At 40.9% G+C, this 20,948-nt stretch overlaps 1 protein-coding gene across 1 annotated transcript; it reads left to right on the forward strand.

Moving 5' to 3' along the window:
* The first annotated feature begins 1,018 nt into the window (after positions 1-1,018).
* On the forward strand, positions 1,019-1,972 carry LOC127191826 (olfactory receptor 2AG2-like). Its single transcript, XM_051149159.1, has one exon. The coding sequence runs from the start codon at positions 1,019-1,021 to the stop codon at positions 1,970-1,972; it is 954 nt and encodes a 317-aa protein (XP_051005116.1).
* The last annotated feature ends 18,976 nt before the right edge of the window (positions 1,973-20,948 follow it).

The raw sequence follows: 20,948 nt of genomic DNA on the forward strand, positions 1-20,948 counted from the left end.
CCCGTTAAACAACAAAAATAAAGTGTCTATTCATACTCAGATGTGAGAATTGGAAAGACATTGATTCATAGGACATTACTCAAAGACTGTTGGATGCCTGGCTTCCTCCACATCCATCTCCAGAGAACATCTGTAGATGAAAGGAAGAAATGGAACAGCCCTGACATCTGACATTGTAAGGAGTCCTTCTTTACTTAACCAGCTTAGCTAAACAAACCAATTAAGTATGACTGAAAAGCCACTTCTGTCCTCTTTGTATTAAATACCTCTAATCTTCATGCAGTTGAAGTGTATCAGAGGTGACTAGGCTTCTAGGCTTCCCATCACCTGGGGTAATGAATTTGTCTCTCACTTAATTAAATGTGCAAGCTCTGAGCATGTGATGACAACATAGGATTCCAAGGAGACCCTAAAGTCTTAAACTACAGTATCAGATCTGCTATTGCTTTGATTTCTGCTGTCCATCCAATTGTTCTATTTTAGTACCCCACAAGTACTTGCATCTGCTTTGTTGTAAATACACATCACTTCACACTGAAGTAACCATACATCAGTTTTTATAAAGATGCTTTTGTGTAGTATTTAGTAATAAAAATATGAATGTTTCTTTACTAGGACATTTATGTGCAGTGAGGTACTGATATATCCTTGTGTGCTCCTTATTAGTACTTCCACAAGTAGTGATGTCCTAAATCCTTGGGTCCCGCTGTAGTGTTACATCCTGTGCATTTTCCTAGCAGTATATCGGTGTATGGCTGTACTCAGATATCCATGTGTTCTGCTTTATGAGAAGACTGTTGTCTAGAGCTGACTGCCTCCTTTCCAGTAATAATTTCAACACTCATCTTCAGAACATTTCTCAAGACACAACTGAAAGCCAAAATTTTAGATATCTACAAGCAAAGTTGTTTTTACACAAGAAAGATAGCATCTTCTTGGGGGTATGAAAGGACTAACATAAAAGCTCCATCAACATTAATAAAATTCAAAGGACTCATCTGTTTCTAGGAAACTCAAAATGGAGTTCAGGAACTTGTCCTTTGGAAGTGGCTTCATCTTGGTGGGGATTCTGGATGACAGTGGCTTTCCTGAACTGCTCTGTGCCACTATCACAGTACTCTACATGTTGGCTTTGACCAGCAATGGACTGCTGCTCCTGGTCATCACCATGGATGCCCGGCTGCACGTGCCCATGTATCTCCTCCTTGGGCAGCTCTCTCTCATGGACCTCCTCCTGACATCAGTCATTACACCAAAGGCTATCATGGATTTTCTTCTGAGAGATAACACTATCTCCTTCGGAGGTTGTGCCCTCCAGATGTTCCTGGAACTGGCAATGGGTGGTGCAGAGGACCTTCTTCTAGCCTTCATGGCCTATGACAGGTATGTGGCGATTTGTCATCCTCTGAACTACATGATCTTCATGAGGCCAAGGGTCTGCTGGCTCATGGTGGCCACATCATGGATACCAGCAGTCCAAATGTCCCTGGCATTTACCATCAACACCATGTGGTATCCTTTCTGTAAATCCCGGCAGATCAGACATCTGTTCTGTGAGATGCCTCCCTTGCTGGAGCTGGCCTGTGCAGATACTTCTAGTTATGAGCTTGTGGTTTATTCGGCAGGTGTGCTCATGTTAATTCTCCCTCTTACTGCCATCTTTTTCTCTTATGCACGAATTCTGTTCACTGTTCTCCACATGCCCTCAAATGAGGGCAGGAAGAAAGCCCTTGTTACCTGCTCTTCACACATGACTGTCGTGGGCATGTACTTTGGGGCCCTCACAGTCATGTATGTTCTACCCAGCTCCTACCACAGTCCCAAGCAAGACAATATCCTCTCTGTTTTCTACACAATTGTCACCCCAGCTCTGAACCCCCTCATCTACAGCCTGAGGAATAAGGAAGTGACTGGGGCTTTGAGGAGAGTTCTGAGAAATACTCGTTGTCATCATCATGTACACTCAAGGTAGCTCCAATATGTCTCACAAATAGAATTCTTCCTCCTCATCAGAGGGTTTCTGCTATGTAATACTCCTGAAAGCAGTGGGCAGTAAAATGTGCATCTTTTGACTGAGAACTATGGCAATGCAACAATCTTTAAAATAACTTTTTGAATATTCTCCTCACATGGTATTTAAAAGGATAAAATTCACACTGTTTAGAGTTTCTCTTTGTCATCCTTATTCTCTGATACAGCAGTTTAGGTAGAATTCCAAAAGGGAAGTCCCCACTGGACAGGAACCTGAGACTTTGCATCACATTAGAAAAAGAAATATAGAAAATAATTTCAAGTGGTGACTCATAGATTATTAGGAAGGGATGATTGAGGTTTACACAAATTTTAAATTAAATAAAGTCAACCAAGCATAATATTGACAACAACAGGCTCATATAATGTCTACCTGTTATAGAACCATTTTTACTCTCCCTCTTTTTCTAAGTGTAAGCTTTTATGGATGCTCTGGCTGATGCTATTGTTTTACAGGAGAGGAAAACAACCTTTGTCCTCCTCCTTCCTTCGTTCCTTTCTTCCTTCCTTCTTTCGTTTTGCAATGATGGAAATTGAAGTGAAAATAAATGCTTATATTTTCTATATAATATGAAAAAATATGAATAAATACTTTCCACTTTTTTCCTAAGGATGTCTTTAAATATCTCAGCAAATTCTAAGGGTCTATATGTTTGTTATGTATATGTATCTGGTTTAAACAATTCCAAATATGTACATGCCTCATAATATCATGTAGTACCTGATATATATGCATAATTTGCATGGGTTTTGTATCAGTTAAAGTTAAATTGGAACAGGTGTGGTAGTACATCTTTTTAATTCCAGTACTCATGCAGCAAGCTGATTTCTGTGAGTATGAGGCCATGCTAAACAGGGTTCATAATGAGACCTTGTCTCAAAAATGCTTGAAACCTAGAAAACAAAATAAACGACAATGTACCTTATCTTCTCATTAGTCCAAAAATATTGTAGGCACTAAATGTCTTGGTATTGTTGTTTGTTAGAATTAATTAATTCATCCTATTCTTTTTGGTATTTACAGTTTTATACATGCAAAAATGCCTCTTTGTCAGAACCATCTTATTACTCCTGCTTTCTCAACACATCTATTTCCCTGCTTCATATCTTCCTTTTTCCTTTAAAAACACCATCAAAAATTTGGTTTGGTTGTTTTTAATTCTTGACCCCTTTATAAACCCTTTGTCAGATTTAGAGTTGGCAATGATCTTTTCCCAGTCTGTAGGTTGTCATTTTCTTCTGTTGACAGTGCCCTTTGCCTTATAGAATTTTCAGTTTCATGAAGCCCCATTTATTAATTGTTGATCTTAGAGCTTGAGGTGTTGGTGTTCTGTTCAGGAAGTTGTCGTCTGTGCCAATGAGTTCAAGGCTCTTTCCTACTTTTTTATCTAACAGATTTAGTGTGTCTGGTTTTAGGCTGAGGTCTTTATGATAAATATGTAAACATCCAGTTAGACCAGAAGCATTTGTTGAAGATGTTATCTTTTTTTCTGTTGTATAGATTTGGCTTCTTTGTAAAAAATCAAATGACCATAGGTGTGTGGGTTTATTTCTGGGTCATAAAAATGGGGTACAGAGCTAAACAGAGAATTCTCAACAGGGAAACACTTAAAGAAATGTTCATCAGAGAAATGCCAATCAAAACGATTCTGAGATTCTATTTTATACCTACCAGAATGGTAATGATAAAAAACTCAAGTTACTACACATGCTAGTGAGGATGTAGAGAAAGAAACACTCTTCTATTACTGGTGGGAGTGCAAACTTATGTAACCACTTTGGAAATTAGCCTGGTACTTTCTCAGAAAATGGGGAATAAGTGCTACCTCAAGACTCAGCTATATCACTCCTCAGCATTAAGTGAAAGATGCTCCACCATACAACAAGGACATTTGCTTAACTATGTTCATAGCTTTATTCATCATAGGCAGAATCTGGAAACAAGTTAGATGTCCTTCAACTGAAGAATGGATAAAGAAACTATGGTACATTTACACAACAGAATACTATTCAGCTATGAAAAACAAGAAAATCTTGAAATATAGAGACAAGTGGATGGGACTAGAAATAATCATCCTGAGTGAGTTAACCCAGATCCAGAAAGACATGCATAGTGTATATTCACTTATAAGTGGATATTAGCCCAACAGAGAGGTCATCTGAGAGACTCCACCCATTGCAGTGTTGGGACAGATGCTGGAGTTCATAGATGGACTCTGGGTGGAGCATTGGGAGTCCTATGAGAGAGTAAATGGTAGAAGGACCGGGAGAGGTCAGGAGCTTCACAGGGAGACCATCAAGGTCAATGGATCTACACCCAGAGAGGCCTACAAAAACTGATGCACCAACAAAGGACAATGCATACAGAGAACCTAGACTCCTGTTCAGATATAGCATATAGACAGCTCATTCTCCATGGCTGTAGGGGAAGCTGGGACTGCCTCTAAAATGAACTCTGGTGCCCCCAATTTGATCACTTCCCATTGGTGGGGAGGTCTGGCAAGCACACAGAGGAAGGGGATGCAGGCTATCCAGATGATACCTGATAGGCTGCGGTCAGATGGTGGGGGAGGAGGAACCCTTCTTGCAGAGTTCTAGGGGAGGGGAATAGGCTGGAAGAGGAAGGGAGGGTGGGAAGAGAAAGATATGAGCAACGAGATAACAATCTGGATGCAATGTGAATAAATTATAATAATAAATAAAATTTAAAAAGACACAGTGAGTCCAAGTAGTGCTGTCTATATGCACACAGATGTGGGATCATCCAAGGACACATGGGCCACCTGCCAATCACTACCTACCAAAGAAACATGAGTGTTCCTCATTAGCCATCAACTGCCAGTGACTCACAAGCTAGGGATGGAGATAGGAGCCCCCACCACACCCTATGGTGGAATTTTAATTGGATCAGTCTTGTTCAGGGTTATGCTATTAACCATAGATTCAGTGAGTTCTTGTTTACAACTGTCCTGCCTTATCCAGAGGCCTGCCCTTCACAGCACTCTTTCCATCCTCCATCTTCTATTCTTTTCACACTTTCCCCTCCAATGTTCCCAAGCCTGAAGTGGGAAGGTTGATAAATATGTCTTATATTTGTCTAAGCATTCACAGTTGCATATTATCAACACTTTGGACTATCAAAGCCTCTGCCTTAACCACTACCCTCCATAAACTGATTAAACTGAGAGCTGCACAAATCCATGAGTCTCCTGTGGAATAGGCCTCATATTCAACCAAGAGAGCAACTGGTAATCCTCATGCACCATTTTGCTGAAATTATGCCAATGGGTATGTTTGCCTAGCAAATATCTATTATAGTGTGAGGGACCCAGACAGGACCACTGATAATTTTTTTCTACCAGTAGGCTGCCTTCTAGCACCATAAAAACTAATGAGCAAGTAGAGTGATTCCTGAATATTCAATACGGATTTATTTTTGTCCTACAACCAAAGCATACAGAGTCTTTAGCAATTGGGTTTACCATCTAGTTATGGTAGACCATCATGAGAAATTATAACATCCCTGTGTGTGTGTGTGTGTGTGTGTGTGCGCGCGCCTATTTTTCTGTGAATTACACTTTAATTATCTTATCTTAGGCTGTGACCTTTAAGAGATACAGTCATAAAAATATGATGGTATTTTTTATCCATGTCACTGCTGAATATGTTTAAGTTTTTAATTGATTTCATTTGGCATTTTTGTGATATTTTCAATCTCATACAAATATGTATAGGGGAGGGATTTCAATCCATAGTATAGAGCCTTGTTTTGAGGTACCAGTAGTTTGGAGTTTAATGTTAGATTTTAAGAATCCATAAAAGTTCAGATAAATAAAAGTAAGCAGTAAGAATTCCTTCAGGAAACCAGCACCAAGAATTCTATCACTCAAGGCCTAGATGGGAGAATAGTGATAGAAATGGCCCCAACTTTGCAAGGTGCCTTCTTGTCCATGATGTCTAGAGTACAGATGAAAAGGAGTGAGGTCTGAAGCCTTTTGAGAAGCAGAGAAGTGAGCTTTTCTTACTGTTTCTTGAGGCATATAGCCCCACATATTGCCTAAATCAGAAACAGCTTTTATTCCATAAAACCAAAAGGAAAAGATTCAAGACAACATCAACTGTTCATGGGTTACATTTAATGCTTGGCATCAGATGCCAAAGAAAGAGGAGGGCTTTCTTCTTTCAGGGTGCTACAGGAGTATGAACAGTCATTCCTTGTATCATGGGCCAAAAAATTGCCTAATAATTACCACTGCCAAAAATCCATATAGAAGGAAATTTATGCAAGCAATTAGCTGGTGTCTGAAGCAGGGTCTTAGGGAAGTGAAGAGCTGAGTACATCTGCATGCTTCGCTTTACTTTCTATCCTTGGCAGAAAATCATTCTGAAACCTGCAGTGAGGTCTCCTCAGTGAGGAGAACTAATATTCAACATATTTAGCTACCAGAGAAATGGAAATAAAATCTTGTTGACTCCACGTCATTCCAGTCAAAATGTGTACCAAGAAAGCAAACAATACCCCCCTAACCATCTACTCTCTGGCTCTTGCATGATTTTGGTGTCATCTTTCTGAATGTTACCCAAGCTTTGAAGATGTCCCACTTGGGACTAAGCAATCATAAACACTTATAAATACTTGAACTAATTATACATATCTGCATTAGTTACCTGACAACTCTGTATTATAGTACCCAGTTTTCAGTTCTTGGTAAGACCACTGATGTCTTTTCTTCCCAAACAGCCTTCACAGCACCCCCAAAACTGAATGCTAGCCAGCAGAGAAGGAGACTGCCAAGGCTCTACTGATAACCCAGGATCTGATATTGCCATTTTATCCATAAACCCACAGCAGCCATGGTTTTTTTGTTCAAGACTTTACAAGATCAAGATTGTCAAGATTCCCACAAGAAAGAAAAGGAACTCATGATATTCCATCCTTAATTGATGAGATTTGAAATCTGTAAAATATAAAAGATGACAGCGTATCTTTTTTTCTTGCCAACTTAAATATATTGATAAGTTCTTTGAAGAAAGTCAATATCCTTTGTGCATTTGACAACTGGTAGATTACCCATGCACATATTTACAGATCTAATTGGACTTAGCGGGTTATTAAAGCCTATAGAGGACACGAAGACAGAAGATGTTTTTCTGGAAGAAGATTTGTAGGGGAGTTGGAGGGAGAAAATGGCAGGCTTATTATAGTTCATTGTACATATATGTAAGAGTATAGAAGAATGGATTATAACAAAATTATAAACTTAAAAATATAACATAAAGCAAACATAAAATCTATTTTAAATGTCATCTAATTCTCACGCTGCTTGTTCTTTAGTTATCTATGATATAAGATCGCACAGTAGGACTGATCAAGAAAAGCCAACCAGTGCCTCGTGTCATTACTCCTTGGTAAGAGTGAATCCAAGTCTTGCTGTGGGTATAATTACAATGCCATGTTCCCAGGTTGCAGGACATCTCGAAATGCTGTTGCTGAAATCTGATTTTTTTTTCATTTTTTGTATTCATTGGCATTAAAATTATGTACAAATATTATATGGGTAACCAAACCAATTTTTGATTGAATCTAAAACCCACTCCATGAGATGGAACCTAAATACCTCACACTGTTAAGTTGTCAAGAACTTGAAACTACATTACTCCTGGGTCCAGGGGGAAGCATTATTATTCTACTAAGAGAACATAGCAATGTAATGACTCCCAGTGGCAAACTGCCCTTCTCAACCCACACCAGAGAAGCATCTCCTTGAAGTAGATTAACAGAGACACACATATGAACAAGGTGAAGAGAGTAAGATACATTGGAACACTGAGCTCTACATATCTTCATTATGCTTATCCTCAAGACCCAGGGATCTGTGTGAAAGAGGAGGTGTGAAGACTGTAAGAGTCTCAGGAAACAGTGCCTTCTGGACATAGTAGGAAATGGTGCTGATATGAACTAACACAAACGGTGGCGGCATGTACAAGATCTGCACAGGTGAAAGCCACACAGGGTCCCAGCACTGCATTGGAAAAGTGGACATAGGGTCCCACTCCTGACCAAGAAGCTATCTTATTCCATTATTTTGTTAAAAACAATTTATGTGCCATTTCCCTGGGTTTCTTCTCCTTCCTCTATACCTATTATTCATATTCTCTTCATGTGTCCCAAGATTTCTGGGCATTTTGTGCCTGGATATTTTTAGATTTAATGTTTACTTTTTGGCAAACTATCCAGGTCTTCTCCCTTTTCTTCAAGACCTGAATTTCTCACTTCTATGTCATTTAATCTGTTAGTAAGGCTTATCTCTGGGACTTTTGTTGAATTCCTGGGTTGTCATTCCAAGCTGTACCTCAGATTAGGTTGTCTTTAGTGATTCTATTTCTATCTTTATGCCTCAAACTTTAAAAATATTTCATTCAATTGTTTGTGTTTTCATAGTCTTCATTAAGATGTTTATTCATATCGTCTTAAAATTAACTTATTTATTCACTTTACATTCCAATAGTAGTCCCTTCTCTCCTTTCCTCCTAGTCCAACTCTCCCTCTCTCGCTTATTAGTGTCCCTCCTCCCCTCCACATCAGAAAAGGATAGTCCTCCTCATCCAAGCAGGTAAAGTCACAACAGGACTTCTACCATGGTGGCCTGGCAAGGGAGCCAGCCATGAAGGAATTGAAGTAAAGGCATGCAAGAAGGTCGTTGTCAGAGACAGCCACAATTCCACTTACTAGGGGATTCAGAGGAAGACCAAGCTGTTCATCAGGTACATATGTGTAGAAGGCCTAGGTCTAGTCCATACAGGGTCCTTGGTTTCAGTCTCCACTAGCCACTACTCCCCCACTCCATCCCACACCCCACCCTGGGCCCAGATTGGTTGGTCTTTTTGTGATGCTCCTGTTTCCTCTGTGTCCTTCTATTCTTCCTCCTACTCTTACACAAGGTTCTCTGTACCCCACCCAATGTTTGGCTGTGAGTCTCAGCATCTGTTTAGATGCTGGGTGGAGCCTCTTAGCATACAGCTATGCTAGGTTCCTGTCTGCAAGTATAGCAGAGTGTTGTTAATAGTGTCAGGGATTGGCTGTCTTGCATGTTGTTGCCATTCCCTCAACCTCTGCTCTTTCTTCATCCCTGCACATCCTGTAGGCAGTGTAAATGTTGGGTAAGTTTTTGTGGTTGACTTGGTGCTCCCCTCCCTCTACTTGGAGTCCTGTCTGGTTAGAGAGTGGCCTCTTCAGTCTCCATGTCCACTGTTAGTAGGGGTCTCAGATAAAGACACCCCCATATCCTCCCAGGAGCTTACCTTGTCATGAGTCTCCATGACTCTCTCTGCAAGCCCTCTATCCTCCTGCCCTCCCCTTCTATCCTGCTCTTTCTCTTCAAGCACTTCCTATTCTGTTTCCCCTTCTCAGTGAGATTTATACATCCTCCCTTGGGCCCTCCTTGTTACTTAGCCTCTTTATGTCTGTGATTTGTAGTATGGTTATCCTGTACTATACGGATACTATCCACTAATAAGTGAGTACATACCATGGATGCCTCTCTGGGTCTAGGTTACCTCATTCAGGATGATGTCTTCTTTCTTTATTTAAAAAAAAAGCTTTTATTTATTTAGTTGTTCACTTTACATCACAGTTGTAGCCCCTATCCTCCTCTCCTCCTGGTCCCACCCTCCCTGCCCTCTTCCTCCTCCTGTACTCCTCAGTGAAGGGAGGCTCCTCTATTAACCAACCTCCCGGCACTTCAACTCAGATCAGGACCAAGCATATCCTCCTCAATGGTGTCCTAGAAAGGCAGCCCCTTCAGGGGAAGTGATAGAAAAGCAGGCAACAGAGTCCATGTCAGAAACAGCCCCCACTCCTCTTGCTAGAGGACCCATAAGAAGACCAAGTTTCCCATTTAGTATATATGTGTAGTGGGCCTAGATCCAGTCCATACATGGTCCTCGGTGGGTGCTTCAATCTCTGCAGGCCCCCCTGGGCCCAGGTTAGTTGGCTCTGTTGGTCTTCCTGTCTCCTTTGTGTCCTTCCATCCTTTCCCCCAACTCTTCCACAAAGCTCTGTGCACTCAGACAATCTTTGTCTATGAGTCTCAGCATCTGTTTAGATGCTGGGTAGATCCTCTTAGAGAATAACTTTGCTAGGCTCCCTTCTGCAATCAGAGTGTCAGGGTTCTCCTTTTGTTGCTCGCTTCTGCCAAGGTTGCAGGCATGAGGCTGTCTGCCGCTGCCAGCATGCATTAAAGCACCTCTTACCTGCTGGCCCCCCTCAGGGGAAACAAAGACATAAAGAAGATACTAGACAGCGTGGGCATCAAGGTGGACGATGACCTACTCAACAAGGTCATCAGTGAGCTGAATGGAAAAAAACATCGAGGATATGATTGCTCTGGGTGCTGTCAAGCTCTCCCGTGTGCCTGCTGGTGGGGCTGTGGCTGTTTCTGCTGCCCCTGGTTCTGCAGCTTCTGATGCTGGTTCTGCACTTGCTGTAGCAGAGGAGAGGAAAGGCAAGAAGAAGGATGAATCCAAGGCATCAAAAACTGACATGGGATTTGGAATTCCTGCTTCCCTGCAAGTAAAGCTTTTCTGTGTATCTTGAAAAAAAAAAAATTAGTGTCAGGGGATTGCTGTCTTCCATTGTATGAGTCTCAGGTTGGGCCAGAGATTGGTTGGACATTCCCCCCATCTCTGTTCTATCTTTTTAAAAAAAAAATCATTTATTTTGTTGTTTAAAGAAATTAATTTTGGGGATTCCAAGATGGCGCCGACCAATAAGCCAAGTATCTGATCTACTCTGATGAGACCAGCGACATAAGTGGAGCAACAGATTGCTGGGCTTTGAGAACTGTAGGTGAGTGGGGCCCCAAAGGCCACAGACCAAACAAGGAGCCTACCCTCCTGGGACAAGCAACATCCCGGAGGTACTAAATGCACTCCCCAAATGCTGGAATGGAATCCACATGCAAACTGCAGCCTGTATATAAAGCACAGACTCGCTGTTTGGGGAGGGAATTTTCCAGAGTCCTCAGCCAGAGGAGTCTCAGTGAAGAGGGTGAATTTGCCCTAGGTCCTCCTTCCACACCACCCCAAACTGCGGAGGTCACCGGCCTAGGCGGAGTGGAAACACAGGCGGTGGGACCCAACAGAGACAACTAAAGTGGTACTGCAGCTCGCTGACCATCTGGGGACCAACCTAATACCGATCACAGCGGACTGAGCCTGCAAACAGAGGCAGTGAGAAATCAGCTTGGACTGCTTCCACAGACCTCTCGGGAGATATGGGTCTTGCCTAGAGTGATAGCTGAACAACATAGGCCTGCTGGAAGAGCTGGTTCTGCGGGAGACCGCCAGAGCTCCGCAACCCTATTGTTCCTACCCAGCCACAAGGCACTGGCCCTGCACTCCCAGAATGAGAGAGCTTAACTCAGGCTCCTGGCCCTGAGCAAGGCAGGCACTCCCATATTATCTGGAGATGAGACATGGGTTTTGCTTGCAGTGTCTAATTGCTGACCAAGTGCGACCTTGGTCCCTCCAGGAATATAGTTCTGGGAGAGGTTGGACACCGCTACAGGGTATAGAGACAGAGCTAAAAGACAGCTATACCCCCAGATGATCTGAACTACCTGGGGTGTTGACTACAACACAGGCCACAGGAAGGACAGGCAGCTGGGATCAACTTACACAACAAGAACGTTTGCATGCGGACCTTATTCTAGGTCCCAAAACTGCTGATCTGAATTACAACAGTAAAGTCCAAACAGATATCTACCCTGGCTGACTCAGCCTAGAGCCAATGGTACAGAGGAAAATCACCAGGAGTGAAACCAGATCACCTACCTGTTCCACAGAAATACTCCCTGATCCCCGCAGGCAAGAGCACCTGACCTATAATCTGTCATCAATTAACCACTCTCAACCAGAGAAGGTTACTACAAAATACCTTCCAACATCAGAGCCATCAAAATGACAAGAGGACAGCGAAAGAACACTAACAAAAACCAAAACAGTCTGGCATCTCTGGATCCCAACATTCCCAATGAAAACAACCTAGAGAATCTAACAGCAATGGATAGGCAAGAAAATGACCTCAAGTCCTTAGTAAAGAAAATGATAATGGAAGAAACAAATAAAATCTGTAAACAAATGCAGGAGGAGGCACACAAGAGGGCTGAAGAGTTAAAAGAGTCATATAAAGAGGCACTTGAAGAATTTCAGAAAAAATATAAATAACCAGATGAAGGAAATCATTAAAACAGTCCAAGACATGAGGATAAAAATGGAAGCTATGATACAGGAACACACAGAAGAAAAATGTGATCAAGAGGCATCAAGGAAGAAAGCAAGCATCTCAGAGGTGGCCTTATCTAACAGATTACAAGAAATGGAAGAACAAATATCAGGATTTGAAGATACAATTGCAGAACTGGAAACAACCATCCAGGGAAATGCTAATTCTGAAAAGTTCCTGACACAGACCATTTAAGAAATGAAAGACAACATGAAAAGACAAAACTTGAGAATAATAGGGATAGAGGAAAGACAAGGTAGCCGACTCCACAGCCCAGAATATATCTTTAATCGAATAATGGAAGAAAATTTCCCCAATTTGAAGAAGGAGATGCATACGAGCATACAAGAGGCCTACAGAACACCAAATAGAATAGACTTGAAAAGAAAATCTTCCCACCACATAATAATAACAACACAAAATATACAGAACAAGGAAAAAATATTGAAAGCGGCAAGAGAAAAAGGCCGAGTAACATATGAAGGCAAACCTATCAGAATTACTCCTGACGTCTCAGCAGGGACCACGAAAGCCAGAAGGGCCTGGACAGAGGTTCTGCAAACCCTAAGAGAACACAGATCCCAGGCAAGACTACTATATCCAGCAAAATTATCAATAACCATTGACGGAGAAGACAAGTTATTTCATGACAAAAACAAACTCAAACTGTACATAGCCACAAATCCGGCTCAACAGAAGTTATTAGAGGGAAAACTCAACCCCAACTAGTCAAACTACAACCAAAGCTACATAGGAAATAGGTAATTATACCATTGCAAAATCACAACCTCACAAAATCTTGACTGTTACAAATACCAAAAATGAAGGGACTTACCAATCACTGGTCATTAATATATCTCAACGTCAATGGTCTCAATTCTCCAATAAAAAGACACAGACTAACAGAGTAGATGCATAAACATGACCCAACATTCTTCTGCATTCAAGAAACACACCTCAACCACAAGGACAGACATTGCCTCAGAGTAAAAGGTTGGGGAAAAATATTCCAAGCAAATTGTCACAAGAAACAAGCTGGGGTAGCCATTCTAATATCTAATAAAATAGACTTTCAACCAAAATTAATCAAAAGAGATGAGGATGGACACTTCGTACTCGTCAAAGGTAAAGTCAACCAAGAAGACATCACAATTTTGAACATCTATGCTCCGAATACAAAGGCTCCCACATTTGTAAAAGAGGTATTAACAAAGCTTGCCCCACTCATCGATAACCACACATTAATAGTGAGAGACTTCAACACCCCTCTTTCACTCAAGGATAGGTCTTTGATTCAAAAACTAAGCCGGGAAATAACCTCATTAACCAATGTCATGAATCAAATGGATCTAACAGATATCTACAGAACTTTCCACCCAAATGCAAAGGATTATACCTTTTTCTCAGCACCCCATGGAACGTTCTCTAAAATTGATCACATAGTTGGTCACGAAGCAAACCTCAACAGATACAAGAAGACTGAAATAATACCTTGTATCTTATCAGATCACCATGGTCTAAGGCTGGTCTTCAACAACAACAGAAATAATAAAAAGCATACTAACACGTGGAAACTAAACAACTTTCTACTTAATGACACATGGGTCACGGAAGAAATAAGGGAAGAAATAAAAGACTTCCTGAAATTCAATGAAAATGATGGAACAACATACCCAAATTTGTGGGACACATTGAAAGCAGTGCTAAGAGGAAAATTCATAGCACTAAATGCCTTTAAAAAGAAAAAGGAATCATCCCACATAAACAACTTAACAACACATCTGGAAGCTCTAGAAAAAAAAGAAGCAGAAACACCCAAAAGGAGTAGATGCCTAGAAATAATCAAACTCAGGGCTGAAATCAATAAATTAGAAACAAAGAGAACAATCCAAAGAATCAACAAAACCAAGAGCTGGTTCTTTGAGAAAATTAACAAGATAGACAAACCGTTAGCTAACCTAACTAAAAGACAGAGAAACACTATCCAAATTAACAAAATCAGAAATGAAAAGGGAGACATAACAACAGACACTGAAGAAATACAAAGAATCATAAGAACCTACTTTAAAGGCATTTATGCCACAAAATTAGAAAATTTAAGGGAAATGGACAAATTTCTCGACCGATTCCATTTGCCAAAATTGAACCAAGACCAGATAAACAAATTAAATAGCTCTATTTCGCCTATAGAAATAGAAGCAACCATTGATAGTCTCCCAACCAAAAAAAGCCCAGGGCCAGATGGTTTCAGTGCAGAATTCTACCAGACGTTCAAAGAGGAGCTAATACCGATACTATTCAAGCTATTCTGAAAGATAGAAATGGACAGAATATTACCAAATTCCTTCTATGAGGCCACAGTCACATTGATACCTAAACCTAACAAAAAACCCAACAAAAAAAAGAGAATTTCAGATCAATTTCTCTTATGAACATTGATGCAAAAATACTCAACAAAATACTTGCAAAACGAATACAACAGCATATCAAAGACATCATTCACCATGACCAGGTAGGATTCATTCCAGGCATGCAGGGATGGTTTAACATATGGAAATCCATCAATGTAATCCATCATATAAACAAACTGAAAGAGAAAAACCACATGATCATCTCTTTAGATGCAGAAAAAGCATTTGACAAAATCCAAAACCCATTTGTGTTTAAAGTTCTAGAGAGATCGGGAATACAAGGCACTTATCTAAACATAATAAAGGCTATATACAGCAAACCAACAGCCAACATTAAATTAAATGGAGAGATACTCAAGGAAATCCCTCTAAATTCGGGAACCAGACAAGGCTGCCCTCTGTCCCCATATCTCTTCAACGTAGTTCTTGAAGTTCTAACCAGAGCAATAAGGCATCAAAAAGAGATCAAGGGGATCCAAATGGGAAAGGAAGAAGTCAAATTATCCCTATTTGCAGATGATATAGTGTATATAAGTGACCCGCAAAATTCCACCAGAGAACTCCTACAACTGATAAACACCTTCAGCAAGTTGGCAGGATACAAAATAAACTCAAAAAAGTCAGTAGCTTTCCTGTATACAAATGACAAACAGGCAGAGGAAGAAATTAGGAAAACTACTCCCTTCACAATAGCCACAAACAATATAAACTATCTAGGAGTAACTGTAACCAAGCAAGTGAAGGACTTATTTGAAAAAAACTTCAAACCTCTGAAGAAAGAGATTGAAGATGACATCAGAAGATGGAGGGATTTACCTTGTTTGTGGATCGAGAGAATCAACATAGTAAAAATGGCCATTTTACAAAAAGCAATTTATAGATTCGATACAATCCCTATCAAAATACCTACAAAATATTTTGAAGATATTGAAAGATCAATTCTCAAATTCATATGGAGAAATAAAAAACCCAGAATAGTAAAAACAATCCTATACAATAAAAGATCCTCCAGAGGGATCTCCATACCTGATCTCAAGCTGTACTACAGAGCAACAGTAATTAAAACAGCATGGCACTGGCAAAGCAATAGGCTGGTGGATCAATGGAATTGAATTGAAGACCCAGAGATGAATCCACACACATTTGCTCACTTAATTTTTGACAAAGAAGCCAAATCTATTCAATGGAAAAATGATAGCATCCACAACAAATGGTGCTGGTCTAACTGGATGTCTCCATGTAGAAAACTGCAATTAGACCCTTATTTGTCACCATGCACAAAACTCAAGTCCAAGTGGATTAAAGACCTCAACTTAAAACCAGACACATTAATTCAGTTAGAGGAAAAAGTGGGGAAGAGCCTGGGACACATAGGCACAGGAAACAACTTCCTGAACAGTACACCAACAGCCCAGGCCTTAATGTCAACAATTAATAAATGAGACCTCATGAGGCTGAGAAGCTTCTGTAAGGCAGGAGACACTGTCAGTAGAACTAAGTGACAGCCTACAGACTTGGAAAAGATCTTCACCAACCCTTCATCTGACAAAGGCTTAATATCCAAATATATAAAGAACTCAAGAAATTAAACACCACAAAACCAAACAACCCAATTGAGAAATGGGGCTTGGAACTTAACAGAGAATTCTCAACAGAGGAATATCAAATGGCCAAGAAACACTTAAAGAAATGCTTGTCCTCGTTAGTCATCAGAGAAATGCAAATCACAACGACACTGAGATTCCATCTTACATCCATCAGAATGGCTAAGATGAAAAACTCAAATGACACCACATGTTGGCGAGGATGTGGAGAGAGAGGAACACTCCTTCATTGCTGGTGGGAATGCAAACTAGTACAACCACTTTGGAAAGCTATCTGGCGCTTTCTCAGAAAAATGGGAATAGGGCTTCTTCAAGACCCAGCTATCCCACTCCTTGGAATATACCCAGAAAATGCCCTACCACAGAACAGGGACATATGCTCAACCATGTTCATAGCTGCTTTATACATAATAACCAGAACATGGAAACAGCCTAAGTGTCCCTCAGTAGAAGAATGGACTAAGAAACTGTGGTACATTTACACTATGGAATACTACTCAGCTATTAAAAACAAGGAATTCCCAAAATTTGTGGACAAATGGATTGATCTAGAAATGATCATAATGAGTGAGTTCACCCAGAAGCAAAAAGAGACAAATGGTATATACTCACTTATATCAAAACACTAGTCCAAGGGATACGTACCATGAAAAACTTTACTTTCCAAGAAAATGGGTCAGAGGAGAGGACATCCTACTGAGACTTTAGGCAAGAGTAGCATGGAAGAATAGGTAAATAGTAGGACCCACAGGGTCCTGGAAACCTACAAGAAGAACTTTATGACAGGCAGATCTGGGTTCTGGGGTCCTTCTCAAACTAAGGCACCAGCCAAGGAGAATATAGGCATTAACTTTGAACCCCTACCAAGACCTAGCCAACGAACATGACATTCTCCACTGTTGAATGGAGAGTGAGGTCTGACTCTCATATGAACCCTGGTGCCCCTTTTCTGACCATGTCCCCTGGACAGGGAGGCCTGGTGGCACTCAGAGGAAGGATAGCAAGTTACCAAGAAGAGACTCCATATTCTAAGAGCATATATAGGCGGAGGAGGTCTCCCTCAATCACAGACAGGGGAGGGGAGAAGGGGGGAAGTGGGAGGGAGGGAAGAATGTGAGGAAACAGGGGAAGGGCTAACAATAGAGATGTAATATGAATAAATTAATAAAAAAATGTAAAAAAAGAAGAAATTAATTTTATTGATTTGTAAGAAATCATAAAGCATTTTCCTGGAAAATATTAATGCAATTAAGGTCAACCATTAATGTTTTCAAGACAATTGGCTGCAATAAACATATTTTTGCCATTAACAATATGAACTATTATAAAATGTTTTAATATAAAATAAAAATATCAAAACTCAAAATGCAAAAGCAGAACTTCAGATTCTATGTAGAAGACTATATGATATTGTATACATTAGCAAAGATTTAAATTAATGGAGTCTTTAAATATTGTAAATTACTTTTAGTGAATCTTAATTTATTTTTATATTTATATTTAAAATGTTTTTAATTTTTTACTTTTAATTTATTCACTTTGCATCCTGATTGTAGCCCCCTCCCTCATCTCCTCCCCACCTAGTCCTCAGAAAGATAGTCCTCCACTATCATCTGACCCCAGCCTATCAAGTCTCATATGGATTCCCTGCATCCTCTTCTGTGGCCTGACAAGGCTGCCCCACCAGGGGGAGTTGTTCAATGAGTGGACACTGGAGTCCATGTCTGTTGTAGCCCCTACGTGCTCCCTATTAACTATATCTGAGCAGGGGATCTAGGTCCTCACCATACAAAGCCCTTGGTTGCTGCAGCAGACTCTGCTGTAGTGGATGTAAACCTGTTTTTATTTTGATCCCAAGTATGGGATGTGAAACGGACTTGTGTGAGGATGTGCAGAGTTTGTCTTCTGGCAACACTTGTGAGAAGACACATGGTGTTTGTCCAGTGAAGTAGGAACTGCCTCTTGCAGGGGCATAGTCTTTGCCAACTGATAAACATCCTAGTATGGACTCTGAGAGGATATATATATCCCAAAACAAAGTGCTTGGTTTTTTTTTGCCTTTTTAGTCTTGACATTGTTTCCTGTTGTTTGGCAGTTTATAGCTCCACCTTGAGACTTTCTTAGAGACAAACACTCCAGAGGATGCTTCAAAGTTCCAGGCTCTGGCTGCTTCTCTGGATTTTGGCTGTTGCAGTTGCAATCACCTTTGCTGAATTGCTGGCTTGCTGTTTAATGGGTCTGCTGAAATCCTGACTATGAACAGTGGGACCACTCTGAGGAGCTGAATTTAAAAAGGTCTACTTCTCTTATTCCTATTAACCTCTTTTCTCTCACATCTAGGGTAAGTGGGTTTGAAGGGAGGCATAAGCATTAAAGAACCTCAAATAAAGTAGGTTTGAAAAATTTCAAAGCCTTGAAAAATTTGGCAGCCCCACCCCATCTCCTGGGCTCAGATTTGTTGGCGCCATTGATCTCCTTGTGGAGCTCCTGTCCCTCCAGATCCTTCTATTCCTCAAATCTTCCATTAGAGTCCCTGGGCTTCATTCCAAAGTTTGGCTGTGAGTCTCAGCATCTGCATCAATGCCCAATGGGGTGGAGTCTTTCAGAGGACCTCTATGGTAGGCTCAAGTCCTGTTCCTTCTCATCAACTTCTTCCCATTGTCTATTCTATTTGTGTTCCCGAATAAGAGCTAAGTATCCCCCTAGGGTCCTCCTTGTTATTCAGCTTCTTTAGGTCTGTGTATTGTAGTGTGGTTATCCTGTACTGTGTGGCTAATATCCACTTATTAATGAGTATATACCGTGCATGTCTTTCTGAGTCTGAGTTACCTCACTCAGGATGTTCTTTTCTAGTTCCATTCATTTGCCTGCTAATTTCAAGATTTCTTTGTTTTTAATAGCTGAGTAGCATGCCATTGTGTAAATGTACCACAGTTTTTTTATCTGCTCTTTGGTTGAGGGACATGTAGCTTGTTACCAGAATCTGGCTATTATGAATAAAGCTGGTAGGAACATAGTTGAGCGAATATCCTTGTTGTATGGTCGAACATCTTTCAGGTATAGCTGAGTCTGAGGTAGACTTATTCCCTCATTTTCTGAGAAAGTGTCAAGATTGATTTCCAAAGTACAAGTTTGCATTCCCACCAGTAATGGAGGAGTGTTCTCTTTTTTCCACATCCTCATAGCATGTACTGACTGACACTTGAGTTTTGATTTTAGCCGTTCTGAGGCATGTAAGATGGAATCTCAGAATCCTTTTGATTTGCATTTCCCTGACTCATATGGACACTGAACATTTCTTTGTGTTTCTTGGCCATTCCATATTCTCCTGTTTAGAATTATTGATTTAGTCCTGCACTCCATCTTTAATTGGATTCTTTAGTTTGTTGGTGTTTAATTTCTTGAGTGCTTTATATATTTTGGATATATTTGGATATTAGCCTTCTGTCAGATAAGGGATTGGTGAGGAACTTTTCCCAGTCTGTAGGCTGTCATTTTGTTCTGTTGACAGCGTCCTTTGCCTTACAGAACCTTTTTAGTTTCATGAGGTCTCATTTATTCATTGTTGATCTTAGAGCCTGAGCTTTGGTGTTCTGTTCAAGAAGCTGTCTCCTGTGCCATTGAGCTCAAGGCTCTTCCCCACTTTTTCTTCTAACAGATTTAATGTATCTTGTTTTATGTTGAAGTCTTTAATCCATTGGACTTTGGTTTTTTTCAGGGCAATAAATAAAGGTTTATTTGCATTTTTCTGCATGTAGACACTCAGTTAGACCAGCACCATTTGTTGAGGATGCTATCTTTTATTTGTTGTATGAATTTAGATTCTTTGTCAAAAATTAAGTGTCTTAAGGTGCCGGGGTTTCATTCTGGATTGCACTGAATCTGTAGATTGCTTTTGGTAATACGGCCATTTTCACTGTTGATTCTCCTGATCCATGACTTAGGAGATCTTTTCATCTTCTGATATCTTCTTAAATTTCCTTCTTCAGAGACTAGTAGTTTTAAGATGGGGGCACATCTCTGTCTGTGACCCTATATTGGCGGGTGTTATTGCCAAAGGCCAGGCACACTTGCCTGGTCTAGGTTGCCTCCCAGGGACATGTTGATGATCACGTGTTTTACAGAGGTGGCCCACCCTTTACCTGTGCATCCTGGGAGAGCTGGCCCTGGGGTTGTGAAAGCAGGAAAGTTGTAACAAACCCTAAACCAGCTATAGTACTTGGGAAAGTGGCCCTGTACACTGCCATAGTGAGAGTTGTGGGTGAACTGGCCCAAGGATAGGAGAACGGGAGAGCTGGCCTTACCACTTGTCTCACATGCAGTGACAAAGATGGGGGAAAGATACTCTCCTGCCAACCCCATCCCCCACTAGCACCTGTGACAGGCAGGAAATCTGGCCTTAGGGTCATGAAAGCAGGAGAGCTGTCCCTGGCCCCCACCAGCTGTAGCACTAGAGAGAGCAGGCCCTAAATCTTGCCTGGGCAGTACAGAAGAACTGACCCTGGTGGTGGTAAGGGGAAAGTTGCAGGCAAGCTAGCCCTGAGGGTGAGAGCATGGGAGAGCTGGCCCTACCACTTGTCTGCTGTGCAGTGACATGGGTGAAGGAGAGATGTCCCT

Source organism: Acomys russatus, chromosome 7, assembly GCF_903995435.1.
Source record: "Acomys russatus chromosome 7, mAcoRus1.1, whole genome shotgun sequence".
Classification (NCBI taxonomy): Eukaryota; Metazoa; Chordata; class Mammalia; order Rodentia; family Muridae; genus Acomys; species Acomys russatus.